Here is an 18,659-nt window from a genome sequence, read left to right as displayed (position 1 = left end):
ACTGCTTCAGGAGTTATTTATCCCAGCTGAGTATACAAAGCTGGAGGTCAATGCTTTGTCAAGAAGTTGATTGAACTCTTTGAATCAATGTGTAAGCAAGGAGTCATCCTGAAAGAATACTAAGATGCCTCCATTGTCTAACTGTATAAGTGGGAAGGAATTTGCTAATCTTGTAACAATCATAGTCATCCTACATCTCTCCGTCCCAAAATCTTCACTAGAATCTTCCTGAGTTGATTAATGCAACTTCTCAGGATCTGCTGCCAGAAAGTTGTTGCAGTTTTGAAGTTTGAGGAGCCACTGATGTGGCGTTTATAGTTAGACAGCTCCGGGAAAAGCATCCAGATCAGAGGGTAGACACTCTACACAACGTCTATGAGCAAAACCTTTGAGACGTTCAAAGCCATGAGGATCTTTGGAAGATAATGGAGAAATTTGACTGCCCTGAAAGATTCTTCGCTATGGTTCAAGAGTTCCACGCTGTCATACTTAAGCATGACCCATTCCGAGTCGCTAATAGAATTAAACTGGTCAGTGTGCTAGTACCAGCTCTCTTCAGTATGTTATTCTCCTCCCTGTCCTTGGATGGCTTCGACGATGACAACACTGGCGTTAACTATCGCATGGCCTGTAGCTGCTCAATCTGAGAAGACTCTGGATGAAGACCACAGTCTCCAAAGACATCATGATTTCTTGTTTGCCAATAACTGTGCATGAGCTGACAGTTCAGAACTGGGCAGGCAATGAGGCATGAATATGTTCTCCATTGCAAGTAATAACTTCAGCCTTAGAAAAGCTGAAGTAATGGACCAGCCTACTCCAGGAAGACCCCATCTTGAGCCCAAGGTTTTGGTCGATGACCAGAACCTGTCAGCAGCAGGAAATCCACTCCCTTCCACAACACACAACCCTTGATGTCTGTGTTGAAGAGTGGACACATGCAAACATTGGTACAGCAATTGTAGTCTTCAGCAGTGTGGGGATGAAATGGAGTAAGTCTGTTTACCAAACCCCACATCTATAAGAGTATACTCCTGCCCACCCTGCCCTACACATGCGGCATTTGGGCAGTGTCCCAGTGTCATCCCAACAAGCTCAACCCCTTTTTATCTGATCTGGCTGTGGAAGCTTCTGAAGATCAGATGGCTAGACAAAGTACCAGGCACTGAGGTGCTGACCCGAGCTGACATGCCAAGCACCCACACCACCGATCCCTGGATGCAACAGCCCACCTTTGCTTTCCAGTCGCAACTGAGTTGAGCTGGTCACGTAGCTCAAGTGCCGACTCTCGATTACCAAAGTGAATCTTTGCAAAATGAGACAAGAAGACGATAAAACCTGTCAAGCCTGCTCTACCATTCAGTGCAATCATGGCTGGTCTTCAGCTTCAACTTGGCTTTTCCACCTGCTCCCAAATCCCTCCATTCCCTGGAAATTGTCTGTTACAGACTTAAATATTTTCAATAATAGAAAATCCATGACCTCCTGGGATAGAGAATTCCAAAGATTTTAGAACCCTTTGTTGGAAGAAATTTTCTTCACATCTCAGTTGTAAATGATTGCCCCTGATTCTGAGACTGACAGCTTGTGCCTGGGGTGTACTGCCATGGTGGTCACAGGAAATGCTAGAAGGACATTCTGAATGCTTCCCTGAAGAGATTTGAAATTGACACCGAGTGCAGGGAAAAACCCGCCCAGGATCACTGCAGAGAGCATTCTTGAGGCTTCCTTCCAAAGCAAGTGCATGTTAGAGGCCGAGAGGAAATCCTGAACCAGGAACTTGCTCGTAATTCATTAGTCTCCAGTCCCCTGACCTGTTCATAGCCGTACCCTCCAGTCAGTGACCTCAGTCACCCACGTATCCACCAGTGTCCCATCAAACATCCCACAAAATGGAAATGGTCGTCACCATCATCATCATCTCTAAGGACTAATGTCATCAGAACCTAGATATTGCCTGTGGTTACTAATCCATTTTAAAGGTATTCTTCAACGAAAATATTTGAGAACGACTGATCAAACCCCTTCGCTATATCCTATTCCTCTCTCCCTTGTGCTTATTTAGATTTCCTTTTCCTAAAATTGTCCCACTAATTGGTATATACAGCAATGTGTAAATGTGACAGGAATAGTGAGAGATCGAATAATTGAGACATTGCTTCCAGAAGTAAAATTGTTATGCAGCTGGGTTTATTGTGTTTTCAATTGGCCAGTATATCTGAAGTGGTGCTAAAATTTGAGCCGTGTGTTTCTTGTTGGCTGCAGAAATCTGACATTCTTTATAACTACTTTATTCTGATCGCAGAGTTTAATTATTGACGGGAGTTCAGGTGAGGAGCTTTGGAAAGCAAACATGGACTGTCGCATCCAGGAAGCAGCCTCTATACCAATGTCCAATGGGAGATCTGCGTTTCTGTTCTGGGCCAAGGAATGTGGAGTGGCCCACTTGGTGAGTTCAGTCAGCCCCTGGATTGTAAGGTGCACCTCTTGGAGCTTTATAATTGTATTCGTTCACAAGGTATGGGTATCGCTGACATTTATTGCCAGTTTGTGGTTCATCTTGAGAAGGCAATAAGCTGCCTTCTGGAATTGCTGCAGCCCATGTCATGTAGGTGCATCCAACAGTGCTGCTGGGAAGGGAGTTGTCGCATTTTGGCCCAGTGATAGCAAAGGAGGAGCATTATACTTACAAGTTGTATAATTCTGAGGGCAGTTTATAAGTGGTTCTCATGTGCCTACTGTTCTTGTCCTGGGAGGTCCTATCTAAGGAGCCATGGTGTAAATGCATCTTGTCTATGGTGCATACTGAAAGCACAGTGTACCAGTCATGGAGGGAGTCAATGGAATGTCTGTCAAATGAGATGCTTTGGCTCTGGTTACGGGTATGAACATCTTGAGTGCTGTTGGTGTTGCACTCAGTCGGGCTTTGTGGAAAGTATTCCATCACACTTCTGGCTTGTGCCATGTAAATGGTGGGTAAGGTTTGGGGAGTCAAGAGACGATTCACTCACAGGAGAATGTCTAGCCTCTGACTTGTTCTCGTGGCCACTGTGTATACATCTGCTCCAGTTAAGTTATGGTCAGTGATAGCTCCCAAACATTTGTTGATGTGGGATTCAGCGATGGTAATGGTGTTAAGTATCAGTGAGGAGGCGCTGAAAGCTCTCAGTGGAGAAGGTCAATAACAAGGCATTTATGTGGTGTGAATGTTACTTCCTGTATATCAGGTCAAACCTGAATACTCAAGGTCCCACTACATGCAGCCCAGAATGTATCATTATTTGAGGAGTTGCAACTGGAATTGCAACTGAAATCATCAGAGAGCAGCACCCACATATGACCTTATGATGGAACGAAGGTGATTGAGGAAGCAGCTAAAGTTGGTTGGCTAAGACACTCCCCTGAGTAACAACCATGTCCCTTTGTGCTAGGCATGACCTCCAGCAGTAGAAAATTTTCTTCTAAAAATTCCCATTGACTTCAATTTTTGCTGGTGCTCCTTGATGTCACACTCAGTCAAATGCTGCACCGAAGTCACCTTACCTTTGTAACTCAGCTCTTCTGCCTGTCTTTGGACCAAAGCTACAAATTCATAAGATGTGGGTCTTGCTGGTCAAGCCAGCATTCATTATCCATCCCTAATAGCTAAAGGTCAACTACATTGCTGTGGGTCCGGAGTCACATGTAGGCCAGACCGGGTAAGGATGGAAGATTTCCTTGCCCAAAGGACATTAATGACCCAGCTGAGTTTTTCTGACAATCAGCAATGGTTTCATGGTTGTCATGAGACTCCTAATTCCAGCTTTTTCAAATTGAATTTGAATTCCACCATTTGCCTTGGTGGGTTTAGAGCCCGGGTCCCCAGAATACTACCTGTGTCCCTGGATTAATAGTCTGGCAATAAGGCCACTAGGCCATCGCCTACCCTGTCAACGCCCTGATGTTTCAAAAATCTATCTACCTTTTCTTTAAATACTTTCAGTGATCTAGCCTCCATAAGACAACAGGACAGAAATAGGCCATTCAACCCTCTGGGTCTGTTCTGCCATTCAATGAGATTATGGCAGATCTGATAATCCTTGACTCCACTTTCCTGCGTTTTCCCCATTATCGTTGATTTCCTTTAATGATTAACAATCTGTCTATTTCAGCCTTAAATATATTTAGCAAACCCATCTTGACAGTCCTCTACAGTAAAGAATTCCACAGAGTCACTATCCACTGAGAGAAGAAATTTATCCTTATCTCTTACTTAAATGAGCAACTCCTTATTCTGAGATGATGCTGTCTGGTCTTGGACTCTCCCACAAGGAGAAACGGGCCCTCTGCATCTACCTTACAAGTCCCCAAAGAATCTCCTATGTTTCAATACGCCACCTCTCATTCTTCTAAACTCCAATGAGTATGGGCCCAATCTGCTCTACCTCTCCTCATCCCTAGTGAACCTTCTCTGGTCTGCCTCTAATGGAGGTATATCCTTTCTTAGATAAGGGTCCCAAAACTGTTCAGTATTTCAGCTGTGATCTGACCAGTGCCTTGTATAGATTTAGCAAGACTTCCCTGTTTTTAAATTCAATCCCCTTTGAAATAAACTTTCCATTTGCTTTCCCTGTTACATGCTGAACTTGTATGCCAGCATTTTGTGATTTAAATCCATCTTTTCAGTAGCTTCCTGCAGTCTTTCTCCATTTAAACAATTTAACCCTTCTATTGCTCCTGCTTCTCCCTTCCGTGATGTATCACAGTGTCCACAGCTCTAGCTGTTGATTTGATCAATGTGGGTTACACTGACGTCCACCAGTTCCCACGTACTACAACTGCAACATGTTGTCTGCCCAGCCATCTCTGTTCTATTCAGTTATTTAATTCAGATGTTAAATTTGTAACAGTGAATACCTCAACTATCCATTCCAGCTCTTGTTTTCATGTGATGATGCACTTCAGCTCTGACTGGCAGCAACATGTTGAAGGGGCTCTCTGCCTCTGGTCTTGTCTCCTCCTCAATGGGTCAGCTCTTCTCTTTCTGAAGCTGTTTACTCGCTCTCACGTTGTTCCAGAAGCTGCTAACTCTGCTTTCTCTTCTATTGGTCATCCAATCAGCACTTCCAACACATTAGCACTCAGACACTGGGTTCCCGTGTCACTGAGGCTGGGATTATTTGTGGAAACTCCCTCCTCTGGTTAATTGTTTAATTGTCAGCCACCATTCGTAACTGGCTGAGGCAGAACAGCTGGACTCTGGTCTGATTGTTGGTTGTGGGAGTGCTTTGTCTAATATCAAGCTGCCTCTGCTATTCAACATGTCCTTATTCCAGTTTTTGTAACCTCACTGGGTTGGCATTCCCTTTTCAAGTATGCTTGGTGTTACTCCTAACATGCTTTGAGTATAGGAGTAGGGAAGTTATCTTGAGGTTGTACAGGATCTTAGTGAGGCCTTTTTCTGGAGTACTGTGTCCAGTTCTAGTCACCCTGTTATAGGAAGGATATTATTAAGCTGGACAGGGTTCAAAAAAGATTTACTAGGATGTTGAGATAGTAGGGACTGCCGATGCTGGAGAATCTGAGATAACAAGGTGTAGAGCTGGATGAACGCAGCAGGCCTGGCAGCATCAGAGGAGCAGGAAAGCTGACGTTTCGGGTCTGGACCCTTCTTCCCATTTTTTTCTGAAGAAGAGTCCAGACCCAAAACGTCAACTTTCCTGCTCCTCTGATGCTGCTTGGCCTGCTGTGTTCATCCAGCTCTACGCCCGTTATCTCTTTTACCAGGATATTGCCAGGATTGGAGGGTTTGTGTTATAAGGATAGGCTGGGACTTATTTCACTGGGACATGAGGTTGAGGTGTGACCTTATAGAGGTTCATAAAATTGTGAGGGGTATAGATAAGGTAAATGGCAGTTGTCTTTTCCCTAGGGGCGGGGAGTTTCGAGACTAGAGTGCATATTTTTTAAAGTGAGAGAAGAAAGATTTTAAGAAGTCATGAGGGACAATTTTTTTCTACACAGGGTGGTTTGTATGTGGAATGAACTTCCAGAGAAAGTAATGGTTGTGGATACAGTTACAACGTTTAAAAGGAATTTAGATAAGTACATAAACTAGAAATATTTGGAGGGACATGGGCCAAGCACAGGCAAATGGGACTAGTTTAGTTGGGGATTATAGTCAGCGTGGACTGGTTGGACCGAAGGGTCTGTTTCCATGCTGCATGACTGTGACACTCAACTGCCTTACACTCATTGAACCAGTTTGTTCCTTAGCTTGATGGTAATAGGGTGAGAGAAATGCAGGGCCATGAAGTTACAGATTGTGGATCAGTACAGTTCTGTTCCTGATGGCCCACATGGATGCCCAGTTTTCAGTTGCTGGATTTGTTCTGGATCCTTTCTGATCAACAGGATAATGAAGCCAGAAAGGGTATTGTTAGTGTGAATACAGCATCTCATCTCCATGATTTGAACTCACCTCATTCAAAATACAATTGATCTTCACATCCCCTGATGTAGTTCTCCGGTAAGTCAGGAGTCCTGCTCTCCATCAGGCTGGGGCCCAGTCTTCGTTGTCTCTGGCTGGACTGTTTCTCCCAGCGCAAAACTACTCATATAGATTGACAAGAAACCAGTGATTAACAGCTTGTGGTGAGAGATGTGTTCCTGTTGTGGAAGCCATTGCTTCCCTCCATTTCTTCACAATGTGTGTGTTGTGTAAAAACCTTTTGCAGAACAATTAAGTGTGACTGTGAATTCAAGGATTATGTTGATGAATGCTCTGTGTTGTGTGTCATCGCAGGCTCCGACGACAGACTCTGACACTCCGAGCCAGTATCACCTGTACCTCCTGCACCCGTTGTATCCTAGTGTCCTGCTGGAACTGGCCAACAGCACAGCAGTTGTGACTGCATCAGCAAGTGAGTACAGTCACAATGCCAAGGCTTCAAAGAGCAACAGAGAGAAGGGGCAGCCAGGCTGGGGACAAGTGGGCAGGTGGGGCAAGCAGTTTGGATTGGGGCTCAGCATTGTTACTTCTGCCAGTGTACCCCATCATTCCATCTCAGATACACCCAGTTAGTCTCCAGTCCCAATGTCAGCATCTACTGTGTCAAAGACCATTGTAACTTGGCACTGTCAGTTTACCTGATGTCCATCCTCCTAGCTTCAGAATGCCAACACAATCTTGTATTTTTAAAGAAAACAACTAATGACTTTTACAGTCTTTAGTTCATATTGTTTAAATCACCCTGCATTTCTTACCCTTCTTACTTTAGACTGGATAGACAAATGATCAGTGTGGCAGTACACCGTACTGAGCTCCTGTTTGCAGTGGGTTAGCCAGCGCTAGTCCAGGTCAAGGTAGCTCAGTAAGCTTGATCAGGTTGTCTGTCAGCCAGGATTCCCACAGCTGGTCCCAATCCAGAGTTTACCTTTCATCTCTGTAGCCAGCGACTGAGGTAAACTTTGGGCTCAGTGCCATGTTCTCAATGGCTGACGTTCCACAGTTCCAAGCTGCCCACTCGAGCAGTGGTCAGGGATAGTGGAGGATTAATCGAGAAATATCCCAGTGTGAGCCGTCATCTTAGAGAGAATGAATAACTTGTCTCCTGACTCCCAAAAGCCTGTCCACTACCTGCAAGGTTCAAGTCAGGAGTGTAATGGAATACTCCTCACTTGCCTGGATGGGTGCAGCTCCAAATACATTTGAGAAACTTGACACCATCCAGGACAAAGCAGCCCCCACTTGGAATGCAGTGGTTTAAGGAGCCACTGTCCCCAGGGATGAGCAATAAATGCTGGCCTGGCCAGCGGTACTCACATCCCTAGAGTGAATGACAAAATAAAAACACAAGCATTATGAATAATCAAGGCAATTATAATTAAACAAAAATAATTCCTGAAGATTTCAAAACCCAGATCAAGACCTCTAGCCTTGCTGTTCCAGCACATCCCAGTGCAGTCTGCTCAATGCCCTGGTTTAAATTAGATCTGGGGAGAAGAGTATTGCAGATAAAACGACCACATATTCATAGCCGTGTTGAAAAAAGTTCCATTTCACAGAGTTTTTATCAAGCAAATTGTAACTCTAGACCACATAATGGGGTCTTGTGGTAGAGTGGGTGATGTCCCTACAACTGGCCCAGCAACCCTATGTTCACCTCCTGCCACAGAAGGTGGTGTAACACAGTCAAACAAGCCTTAAAAGAGAACAGGAAGAGTGAGTGTGTTACCTGAGGAACTAGATGCCTGCAGTAGCTACAGCCCAGCAGCTTCCCCTTGTTCAGAGACTCTGCTGTCGCTGTGAGCCAGTGTCATCCTCATTCACAGAGACTACCACCACCACCACCATATAAAGAAGTATTAGCATGGATGAGTAAACAGCATGCAGGGATGTTTTAAACAGCAAATTCGAGGGAGACGCAGAGAAGTTTATGATCGCGTTCCAAGGTCATGACCCTCACTGAATGTAGGACCACTACTGACTACGTGGCGTAGATCAATGATCATTGGGTAAACAGTGTTTGATGCAGGTTCAGATATGCGTTGTACTATAATTAGAGTTGTACAGCATGGGAACAGACCCTTTGGTCCAACTCGTCCACGTCGACCAGATACCCTAAGTTAATATTTTGACAAAGATCTGCAGCTCGGGTTGTGGGTGAGGTTGTTGATTTGCTTACCAAGCTGGCTTGTTCTCGTTCAGATATTTCATCACCATGCTAGGTGACATCATCAGCGGATCCTCTGATGAAGCAATGTTATTCTACTCCACTTGGAAATTATACTGCCCGGTCTGTAATGGTGAGTAGTGTCATTTCCGGTTTTGATCTGTATGGGTTTGTACATGGGGTCCAATTCTATGTTTGTTGATTGCATTACGGGTGGAGAACCATGCCTCTAGGAATTCCTGTGTGTGTCTATGTTTGACTTGAGCTACTATGGTTACCTTGTCCCAGTTAAACTGATGGCCTTCATTGTCCGAGTGTACCGATATTAGGGAGAGTTCATCGTGCCATTTTGCCGTTTAACTGGGACATAGTAACCATAGTAGCCCAAGCCAAACATAGACACACACAGGAATTCCTAGAGGCATGGTTCTCCACCCGTAATGCAATCAACAAACATATGGAATTGGACCCCATATACAAACACGTGCAGATCAAAACCGAAAATGTCACTACTCACCATAACAGACCGGACAGTATAATTTCCAAGCGGAGTAGAATAACATTGCTTCATCGGAGGTTCCACTGATAATGGCACCTTGCACGGTGACGAAATGTCTGAACGAGAGCAAGTCAACAACCTCACTCTGAATTAATCTAGTCCCGTTTGCCAGCATTTGGCCCTTATCCCTCTAAACCCCATTCATGTACCCATCCAGATGCCTTTTAAATGTTGTAATTGTCCCAGCCTCCATCACCCTCTGCGTGAAAAAGTTGCCCTTTATGTCCCTTTTAAATCTTACCCTCTCACCTTAAACCTATGCCCTCCAGTTTTGGACTCCCCTACTCTGGGGAAAAGGTGTTGAAGGAAAACCAGTAGTGCCCAGATATCAGTTATCGCAGTCTGCTGCCCTCTGCTGAGCCAAGCATGTTCTTCTGGACATTCCCAGGGGGACCCTTAACACAGCAGGCATTGTGCCCCACACAGAATGTAAGCATTTCGCTCTCCTCTTATCCCTACAGCTGTTTATGCAATAGGTAACTATTCAGCCAACTCCTTTCTCTGGGAGAGAGGGAACTTCTGTGACCTCATTACAGTGGAAACTTATACTTGTGTCCTCAAGCCCTCAGAACAATGATTTTAAAAAGGTTAATTATTGAAAGAAGCTCTTTTATTGGATGATCTGTATGTTGTGGCCAGGTCTATGCAATGTGACACAGAGCGGCTAATCTCACGTAGACTCCTGGCTCTGCCAAGGGACAGCCGAGCCCTTTGCATTAGATCCTGATGACCAGTTCAGTACAAACGTTGGGTGCAAGCCAGCTCAATAGTATTGGACCCCATGAGGGGTCTCACACCTCCGTGACTTTTGCTGTTGTGACCATACTTTCAAGGTCAAATGCCAGCCAACCTATCCCAGTATTCCCCCTGCAAGTCCCTGACATAGACCTGCCTCCCTCCTTTGTCCTGAGCACAGATTTCCACCCCAGGAGTCAGTGTAGTTCAGTGTCTCAAATTGAAATCTTCACCCTTTTCAAATCACTCCAGGCCTCTCCCCTTCCTATCTCTGTAACCTTCTCAGTCACACAATCTTCTGAGGTCTCTGGGCTTCTACCATTCTGGCCTTTTGTACATCCCTCATTCCCATCCGCCATGCTATTGACTAAATAGGTCCGAAGCTTTGGAATCCTGACTCAAAGCCTGTCCTCCATCTACAAGGCCCAAGTCAGGAGTGTGATGGAATACTCCCACTTGCCTGGATGAGTGCAGTCCCAACAATACTCAAGGAGCTTGACACCATCCGGGACAAAGCAGCCCACTTGATTGGCACCACATCCACAAGCATTCTCTCCCTCCACCACCAATGCTCAGTAGCGGCAGTGTGTACTATCTACAAGATGCATTGCAGAAGTTCACCAAAGATCCTCAGACAGCACCTTCCAAACCCACGACCACTTCCATCTAGAAGGACAAGGGCATCAGACATATGGGAACACCACCACCTCCAAGTTCCCCTCCAAGTCACCCACCATCCTGACTTGGAAATATATCGCCGTTCCTTCACTGTCGCTGGGTCAAAATCCTGAAATTCCCTCCCAAATAGCTTTGTGGGTCAACCCACAGCAGGAGGACTGCAGCAGTTCAAGAAGGCAGCTCACCACCATCTTCTCAAGGGCAACTAGGGATGGGCGAGAAATGCTGGCCAGCCAGCGACGTCTATATCCCACGAATAAATGAATAGAGAAAAAAAAATTCCTTCCCTAGCTCTCTCATTCTCTGCCTGTTCTCTTTTAAATCACCTTTTCACCCTCGCCTGCTTAAAACCCACTTACTTGACCAAGCTTTTATTTTGGAGAGGGGCTGTGGTCAGAGGGTGGTTACTGAGGGCAGTTGTAACGTTGAGATTGTTGGCTTGATTGCCGAGCTGGCATGTTCTCGTTCAGACGTTTCGTCACCATGCTATGTAACATCATCAGGGTGGCCTCCAATGAAAGCTTCTGTATGATAACCAGCCAACTCAGCAAGCAAGCCAACAACCTCATCTACAACCACAGCTACAAATCTTCGCATGATTATGACATTCCTACCACCGTCTAGTCCAGGAAATCACGACATCACCCCAGGGAACTGAGGCAATGGAGTCTCAGTTTGGGGCTGGACAGAAATGGGATTTGTTTCCAGGCAAATTTAGGGAGTGTCAAAAGTTAGAAGCGGCTAAACTGAACAGAGCTGGGTTTAACACTGCCAACCAAAACATCCCGTTCAGAATTCCTTTAATTTGTTTGAATTTCCCAGCTGTTTTTATATCATATCAATTTATATCATGTAGAACTTCCTAGGATTGTTTTCTTCCATTGTATAGCTGGATTACTGGAGCAACAGAAAGACGCTTTTTACGTTACCGTGACAATGGACACCACACGCTGGTCTCGCGAAAGTGGCACCGGGCACCTGATGGTGACTGGCCTGGGCCTGAACTGGGCAATTTCCCACAGCAGGACGGTGGCCCTGGAGGACGGAGCCGTTGGCGCCATCCGGAAATTTGTCTCCAAGATCCAGTTTTCTGCTGCCCAGCACTGACGGGTAAATAGACAAGGAAACAGAACAGCCGTCACCCAACCCCCTGATAGGCTTTTTGCCTGCAATGAGTATAGTCGTCTGAACCAGCGGCTTGCAATGTCCCACACTTGGAAACGAGCTCAGACTCTGGAATGACATTGCAGTGTAGTCCTGAGGTTGTAGACTTGCTTGCCGAGCTGGCTTGTTCTTGTTCAGACGTTTTGTCACCATGCTAGGTGACATCATCAGTGGAGCCTCCGATGAAGCAATGTTATTCTACTCCGCTTGGAAATTATACTGCCTGGTCCGTTCTGGTGAGTAGTGTCATTTCCGGTTATCACAGACCAAGACCGGAAATGACAGTACTCACCATAACAGATCAGACTGTATAAATTCAAAGCAGAGTAGAATAACATCACTTCATCGGACGCTTCGCTGATGATGTTACCTAACATGGTGACGAAACGACTGAACGAGAACAAGCCAGCTCGGCGAGCAAGTCAACAACCTCACTCACAACCCGAGCTACAGATCTTTACCAAACCATGGAGCACTGCACTGACAGATGCTTGCTATCGGTCTGATGATACAAGCAACCAGTGTGTCTGCTCACTATTAAAACAAACTGACACATTGCTGCTTGTGGGGCCCACCAATCTCTTACAGTAAAATAATTACTGCCCTGTGAGAAGTGCTTGGTCACAAACTCAAGTTGTGAAAGGCATTATACAAATACCAGCCTTATCCAGCCTAAACCTGGAGGTAAACTACAGCTTTAGATATTGAACTTTTAACCTGAAATCCATCACCCTTGGGAAAATGTAGAGTTGATTGTCTCTGGCCAGCTAGTACCCACCTGCTGAACCTGAAGGAGCCATACTTTACAACTTAAAGCACAGAGGGAGGTGATTCAGCCTCTCCTAGAGTCACAGAGTCATACAACATGGAAACAAATCCTTTGCTCCCACCAGTCCACGCTGACCATAGTCTCAAACTAAATTAATCCCACCTGCTTATGCTTGGCCCATGTCCCTCCAAACCTTTTTTATTCGTGTACTTATAAATCCCCATGCTGGCTATTTGAAAGATAGTCATGATTGGCCGCTTTTGTCTGTAACACTAAATTGGGGAGGTGACAGCCTAGCAGATTTATTGCTAGACTGTTAATGCCCAGTTTTGAATCCTGCCACAGCAGATAGTGGAATTTGAATTCAGTTTAAAAAAGAGTCTATTGGTGGCCATGAATCCATTGTTGATTGTTAGAAAAACCCATCTGGTTCACTAATGTCCTTTAGGGACGGAAACCGTCATCCTTACCCAGTCTGACCTATAAGTGACTCCAGACCCACAGCAATGGGGTTGACTCATAAACTCGTAAATTAGGAACCAGCAATAAATGCTGGCCTAGCCATCGATGCTTACATCCCATTGGTGAATAAAAATAAAAGTTATAGGGTGTGTTGTTACCCAGCATCTCAACAGCAAGAGCAAACTGTGCAATGGTCATTGGCTGAAAGGTACTGCCATTCCTCGACAAATGTCGAGGTAATGTGTAACACTGCAGAGCAAGAGCCAGGCCCTCTCTAGCCCCTGATGCCCCTGCACACATCTTCACAGGAATGTGTTGATTTGAACAAAAACAAATTTGCTGGAAAAGCTCAGCAGGTCTGGCAGCACCTGTGAAGGAAAAATCAGCTAATGTTTCAGGTCTGGTGACCCTTCCTCAGATTTGGTTCCCTTATTCCCCTATCCCCAGAAGAAAGTTCCCCATCTCAGTTGCCGCACAGCTCTGCGACTGAACTCTGCTGGTCTGTGCACTCTGATGTTAGCAAAATGTTTGGCCGCACGATCCCAAACTGTGTGTTTCAACTTAATCCTTTGTCTTTTATTAATGACACGGTATTACTAGAGCAGTGAACTGACCCACCGTCCAGTTGAAAACACAGAAACCAGGAGCTGGAGTTAGCTATTTTTGGCCATCGAGTCTGCAGTTCTGCTCAGATCATATCTGACCTCCAGTTTCAACTCCATCTTCCCACACAATTCCCAATTTCTTGAGTTCACTGACTGCCCAAATATCCAGCAACCTGCATCTCGCGTGTACCCTATGTGGGAGCTCTCTGGAGTAGAGAATTCCCAATAACAGAACTTCGGACAGTGAGGAGAAATTTGTATTTAAAACCGTTTAACGTACCATCCATTCTGCTGTTCCTTTCCTTTTGTTACCTTTGTGATTTTCTCTGTGGTAAAGAGGCTCAGTCACTGACTGATGGACTGTTTTGTTATCTCTATGCAGTCACTACAGAGACCAACCTGAAGCAACACGTGGAACAGAAGCTCATTTGCCACTTCCTGCAGGAATTTTGCATCCCAATCACTGGTTCCCTCATGGCGGTGTCCCTGCTACCTCCCGATAATTCCGCTCCCTCCCCTGCTACTCTCTATCTCCCTCCCAGCCCCTCACTATCCTCACAGGAGCTCCTCACTTGATCTGGGCGATAACTTGAAAATGATTTCTGAGGCAACAATCCTAGCCAGGGCTTTCCCACTAGTTACTGGCTCAATCAGAACAGTATTTCAAAAGAATCCAACTCCTTCTGTTTGCTACAACCATCCGGCAGTTTAACCCCAATGTGTAGTTGACTGCGTTCAGCCATCTCCACGTGAGGAACCACGTCTGCCTGTTGTCCACCAGGACCCAGCTTTAAATGAGGCTCTCCTTGATACAGGAATGGGGAAGTCGTTCCCACAGGATCCTCTTTAAGGCACACACTTTTACACGCGTTGCCCATTGTAACTGCACTTTAGATTAGAGCAATCTTGTGTCTTATTGTAGCTACAATCTAAAATTATTTATCATTAGAGTTTATTATAGTCTTTGCTGAACCAATCAAAAGCTTAAATGTGAACTTAAACTGAAGAAAATATAGAAAAGATTTGTAGATGATATATATGTATATAGGAGCTGGAGTAGGCCTAGATCGATAGATTGTAAATAGATATATCCTAAAATGTTTCTATGTGATTTAAACAAATTTAATATATAAGATACTGGAGTTTCATGGTGTTTAATTTGGCAACAACTTGGTGCCCTTCTTGAGAGACAAGGAGAATGTGACCTTTGACTTGTTCACTGGAACCCTGAGGGCACCAGGACATCTTCATCTACAGATTATGATGCAGTTTTTGTATCTCCAAATATCAAAAGATCTTTAATCCTTCCCTGTGGTTATTTCAGACAATGGGTCAGTTACAGGAGGGATCTCTCACTGTCAACATCGTATCTGACACATAGAAACAGGCCAAAATGTAGAATCAGCCTCCCCCTCTCTCTGTCTCTCACACACACGCACACTCTCTCTCAAACTGTCTCGGGCTCGCACTCTGTGTCTCTCAGGCACGCACGCACGCACGCACTCTCCCCCTCCTTCACACTCTCTCTCTTCCCCCCCCCACCGCGCTCGCTTGCTCCCTCCCTCGCTCCTCCTCACTCCCCCTCGCTCGCACCCTCACCCTCACCCTCCCTTGCCCTCCCTCACTTGCTATCAAGCTCTCTCTCTCGCTCGCCCTCCCTCCCTCGCTCGCTCACACAAAACAAGGCTGAGCTCTGCAGTAACATGGGACTGGTCTGGTGACACTCCCTCCCACTGAAAGGCAGTTAAGACACTCTTACAACAATGTGTTGAAGGGCACGTGTTTGTTTGCACCCTGACCCTGTTCTGTACGTAATCAGTCAGTCCCTGTCTTCCTTCATATACATTTCCCATGCCCATTTCTGTATTTTCTGGAAGCATTGTAACCCACGCTAACATTATTTTGTTCCAGTCTGTGGCTACTCCTATCCAAATCATGAGAAATAGGATTGCCAGTAAACCATTTGGCCTATTGAACAGTGTAGCAGATTCAATGTGGCTGACCTTGGGCTTCAACTTCAGTTTCCCTCCTGCTCCCCTAATCCCTCAATTTCCAAATTGAGACCAAAGTTCTTCGATCCCAAATTTAATGTATTCAACGATGAAGCATGAACAATTGTCTAGAGTCGAAAATCGCAAAGGTTTGCAGTCTTTGAATGGTCATCACTTCTCCTTTGTGTCCTAAATGATCTGACTGTTGTAGTAAGACTGTGCTGCTCAAGTCCCAATCCCCTGACAAGGGAGAACAGTCCATGCGCCTACTGTCTCTCAATCCTGTCCAGGATCTGCTATGGTTCAATGAGAATTGCTCTCATTCTCCTGAACTCCAGACAACATGGACCCAGCCTCCCATCACAGGGACAGTCGCTCCATCCCAAGAATTAGTGAACCAACACTATACCACATCCAATGCAGTGTATCCTTTTGTAAATGTGGAGACTTAAACTGCAAATAGTATTCTCTGAGAATAAAAGCCAAGATGCCGTTTGCCTCCCTAATTTCTTGCTGACTGCCTGTGTTCCTTGTCCAATCACACCCAAGTCCCTTTGAACACCAGCATTTTACAGGCAGACCCCCGAATTACAAATGGGTTCTCTCCTGGAGTTGGTTTGCAAGTTGATTTGGTTGCTGGTCTCCCAGCTTGGCGTGGTGGTCTCTTGGCCTGGCGTGGCGGTCTCTCGGCCTGATGTGGCCTCAGCACGGTCTCTCGGCCTGATGTGGCCTCAGCACGGCCTCCCGGCCTCGAGCTGAAGCCCAGTACAGACTTATTCAAGGCCCTATGCAGACTGGAGTCAGGGTGCCAGTGTGCACCGGGTTGGAAAGACTGTTGTTCTGAGCTTTTTATTTGTCTATTTTCTAATTTATTACAAAATCTATAATGATGGATTTTTTTTCCCTTTATTTTTCTAATTTTTTTCCTAAGAACGTGTACTGAAGAATCTGTACCTAGGTACCTCAATAGCTAAGATGGTGCTGTAAGTGGCGACATGTAAACTTTTCACTGTACTTCTGAGTACCTGTGACAATAAAGCTAATTTAATTCATTTCAAGTTGGAACACAACATAAAGCAGCCATTTGTAAGTACAGGAAATGTCAGGTCTTTAAATTTGCACTCCTGTACGGGACCACGTTTGTAGGTACAACTGTTCATAGATCAGGGACGCCCTGTAATCTGACATTGCTGTTTTCTTAAATTCTCCAGTCTGCACAGCAAGAGACAACAATATGACAAAGTCAAAATACTGAGGATGCTGGAGAAACTCAGCAGGTCTGGCAGCATCCGTGGAGTGAGAAAGAATGGATGTTTTGAGTCTGATATGCTTTTTTCGGAACTCTATTTTACCAGCTGAGAACGATGGAGAGGGTTCTGTCCACATGATCAGTGGTATGTGGGGGAAATGCACACTGCATGTGAGCTCTAAGTGTCTGCACTTCTGATCATCTATCCGTAAAAATGGTCAGTAAATTCAGAATTCCATCTGTCATCTCCATATATCCCTGTGTTATGCTTATATAAAGGTACCCGGGTACAGAAGTAAAACGCTATTGCACTGCTATATTGTGGCCTGGTTTTTTTTATTAATAATTAAAAATGTTGCTGTGGTTAACAGGGTTATGTCTATTACATTGTAGTGGTATTCTTTTCGTTACTAGCACCTCATCAGTAATGCTATGTGTTTGTAAAACTTTGGTCAGGCTGCACTTCAAAGATGGCATTTGATTCTGGTCGCCACATAACTGGAAGGATGTGGAGGTTTTGGAGAGGGTGCAGAAGAGGTTTACCAGGATGCTGCCTGAATTAGAGAGTATGAGCTATAAGAGAGGCTAGAAAAACTCAGGTTGTTTCTCTGGATCGACGGAGGCTGAGGGGAGATCTGATAGAAGTTTATAACACTGACAGGCATAGATAAGGTAGCAGATCTTTTCCCCCAGAATTGAAATGTCTAATACTAGGGGGCATGCATTTAAGGAAAGGGGGAAAAGTTCAAAGGAGATGCAAGGGGCAAATTTTCTTTTTACACAAGAGTGTGGTAGGAGTCTGGAACCCACTGCTAGGAGTAGTGGTGGAGGCAGATATGATCGGAACGTTTAAGGGGCTTTTAGATAAGCACATAAATAAGCAATGGGCGAGCAGAAGGGATTAGTTTAATTTGGATCAGAGATAGCAGGAACTGCAGATACTGGAGAATCTGAGATAACAAGGTGTGTAGAGCTGAATGAACACAGCAGGCCAAGCAGCATCATAGGAGCAGGAAGGCTGACATTTCAGGCCGAGACCCTTCATCAGAAGTGGGGGAGGGGAAGGGGTATCTGAAATAAATAGGGAGAGAAGGGGAGGTGCATAGAAGATGGATAGAGGAGAAGATAGGTGGAGAGGAGACAGACACGTCAAAGAGGCGGGGATGGAGCCAGTAAAGGTGAGTGTAGGTGGGGAGGTAGGGAGGAGATAGGTCAGTCCAGGGAGGATGGACAGGTCAAGGGGGCGGGATGAGGTTAGTAGGTAGGAAATGGGGGTGTGGCTTGAGGTGGGAGGAGGGGATAGGTGGAAGGAAGAACAGGTTAGGGAGGCGGGGACAAGCTGTGCTGGTTTTGGGATGCAGTAGGGGGAGGGGAGATGTTGAAGCTTGTGAAATCCACATTGATACCATTGGGCTGCAAGGTTCCCAAGCGGAATATGAGTTGCTGTTCCTGCAATCTTCAGGTGGCATCGTTGTGGCACTGCAGGAGGCCCAGGATGAAATCCCCATACAGATGGCCTAAAGGCCCTCCGCTTCTTCCTGTCCCGCAGGCCCAACCAGTCCCCCTCCACTGACACCCTCATCCACTTAGCCAAACTCGTCCTCACCCTCAACAACTTCTCTTTCAATTCCTCCCACTTCCTACAAAGAGGGTGGCCATGGGTACCTGCATGGGCCCAAGCTACGCCTGCCTCTTTGTAGGTTACGTGGAACAATCCCTCTTCCATAGCTATACTGGCCCTAACCCCCACCTCTTCCTCCGTTACATTGATGACTGTATCGGCGCCACCTCAT

General features: G+C 45.6%; 1 protein-coding gene across 2 annotated transcripts in view; it reads left to right on the top strand.

Annotated features, from left to right (window-relative positions):
- fam234b (family with sequence similarity 234 member B) overlaps positions 1-16,123 on the top strand; it is a 53,493-nt gene extending 37,370 nt beyond the window's left edge. For both annotated transcript variants that reach the window (XM_048617603.1, XM_048617602.1), the window contains exons 10-13: positions 2,306-2,449; positions 6,785-6,902; positions 11,516-11,736; positions 14,009-16,123. In XM_048617603.1, coding sequence (XP_048473560.1) covers positions 2,306-2,449; positions 6,785-6,902; positions 11,516-11,733 — 480 coding nt within the window. In that variant the 3' untranslated portion in view covers positions 11,734-11,736; positions 14,009-16,123. The remainder of the gene's footprint in view (positions 1-2,305; positions 2,450-6,784; positions 6,903-11,515; positions 11,737-14,008) is intronic.
- The last annotated feature ends 2,536 nt before the right edge of the window (positions 16,124-18,659 follow it).

This window comes from Rhincodon typus, chromosome 37, assembly GCF_021869965.1.
Source record: "Rhincodon typus isolate 14 chromosome 37, sRhiTyp1.1, whole genome shotgun sequence".
Taxonomy (NCBI): domain Eukaryota; kingdom Metazoa; phylum Chordata; class Chondrichthyes; order Orectolobiformes; family Rhincodontidae; genus Rhincodon; species Rhincodon typus.
Note: the sequence above shows the minus strand (reverse complement) of the source record. Positions and strands in the feature narration are given on the sequence as shown.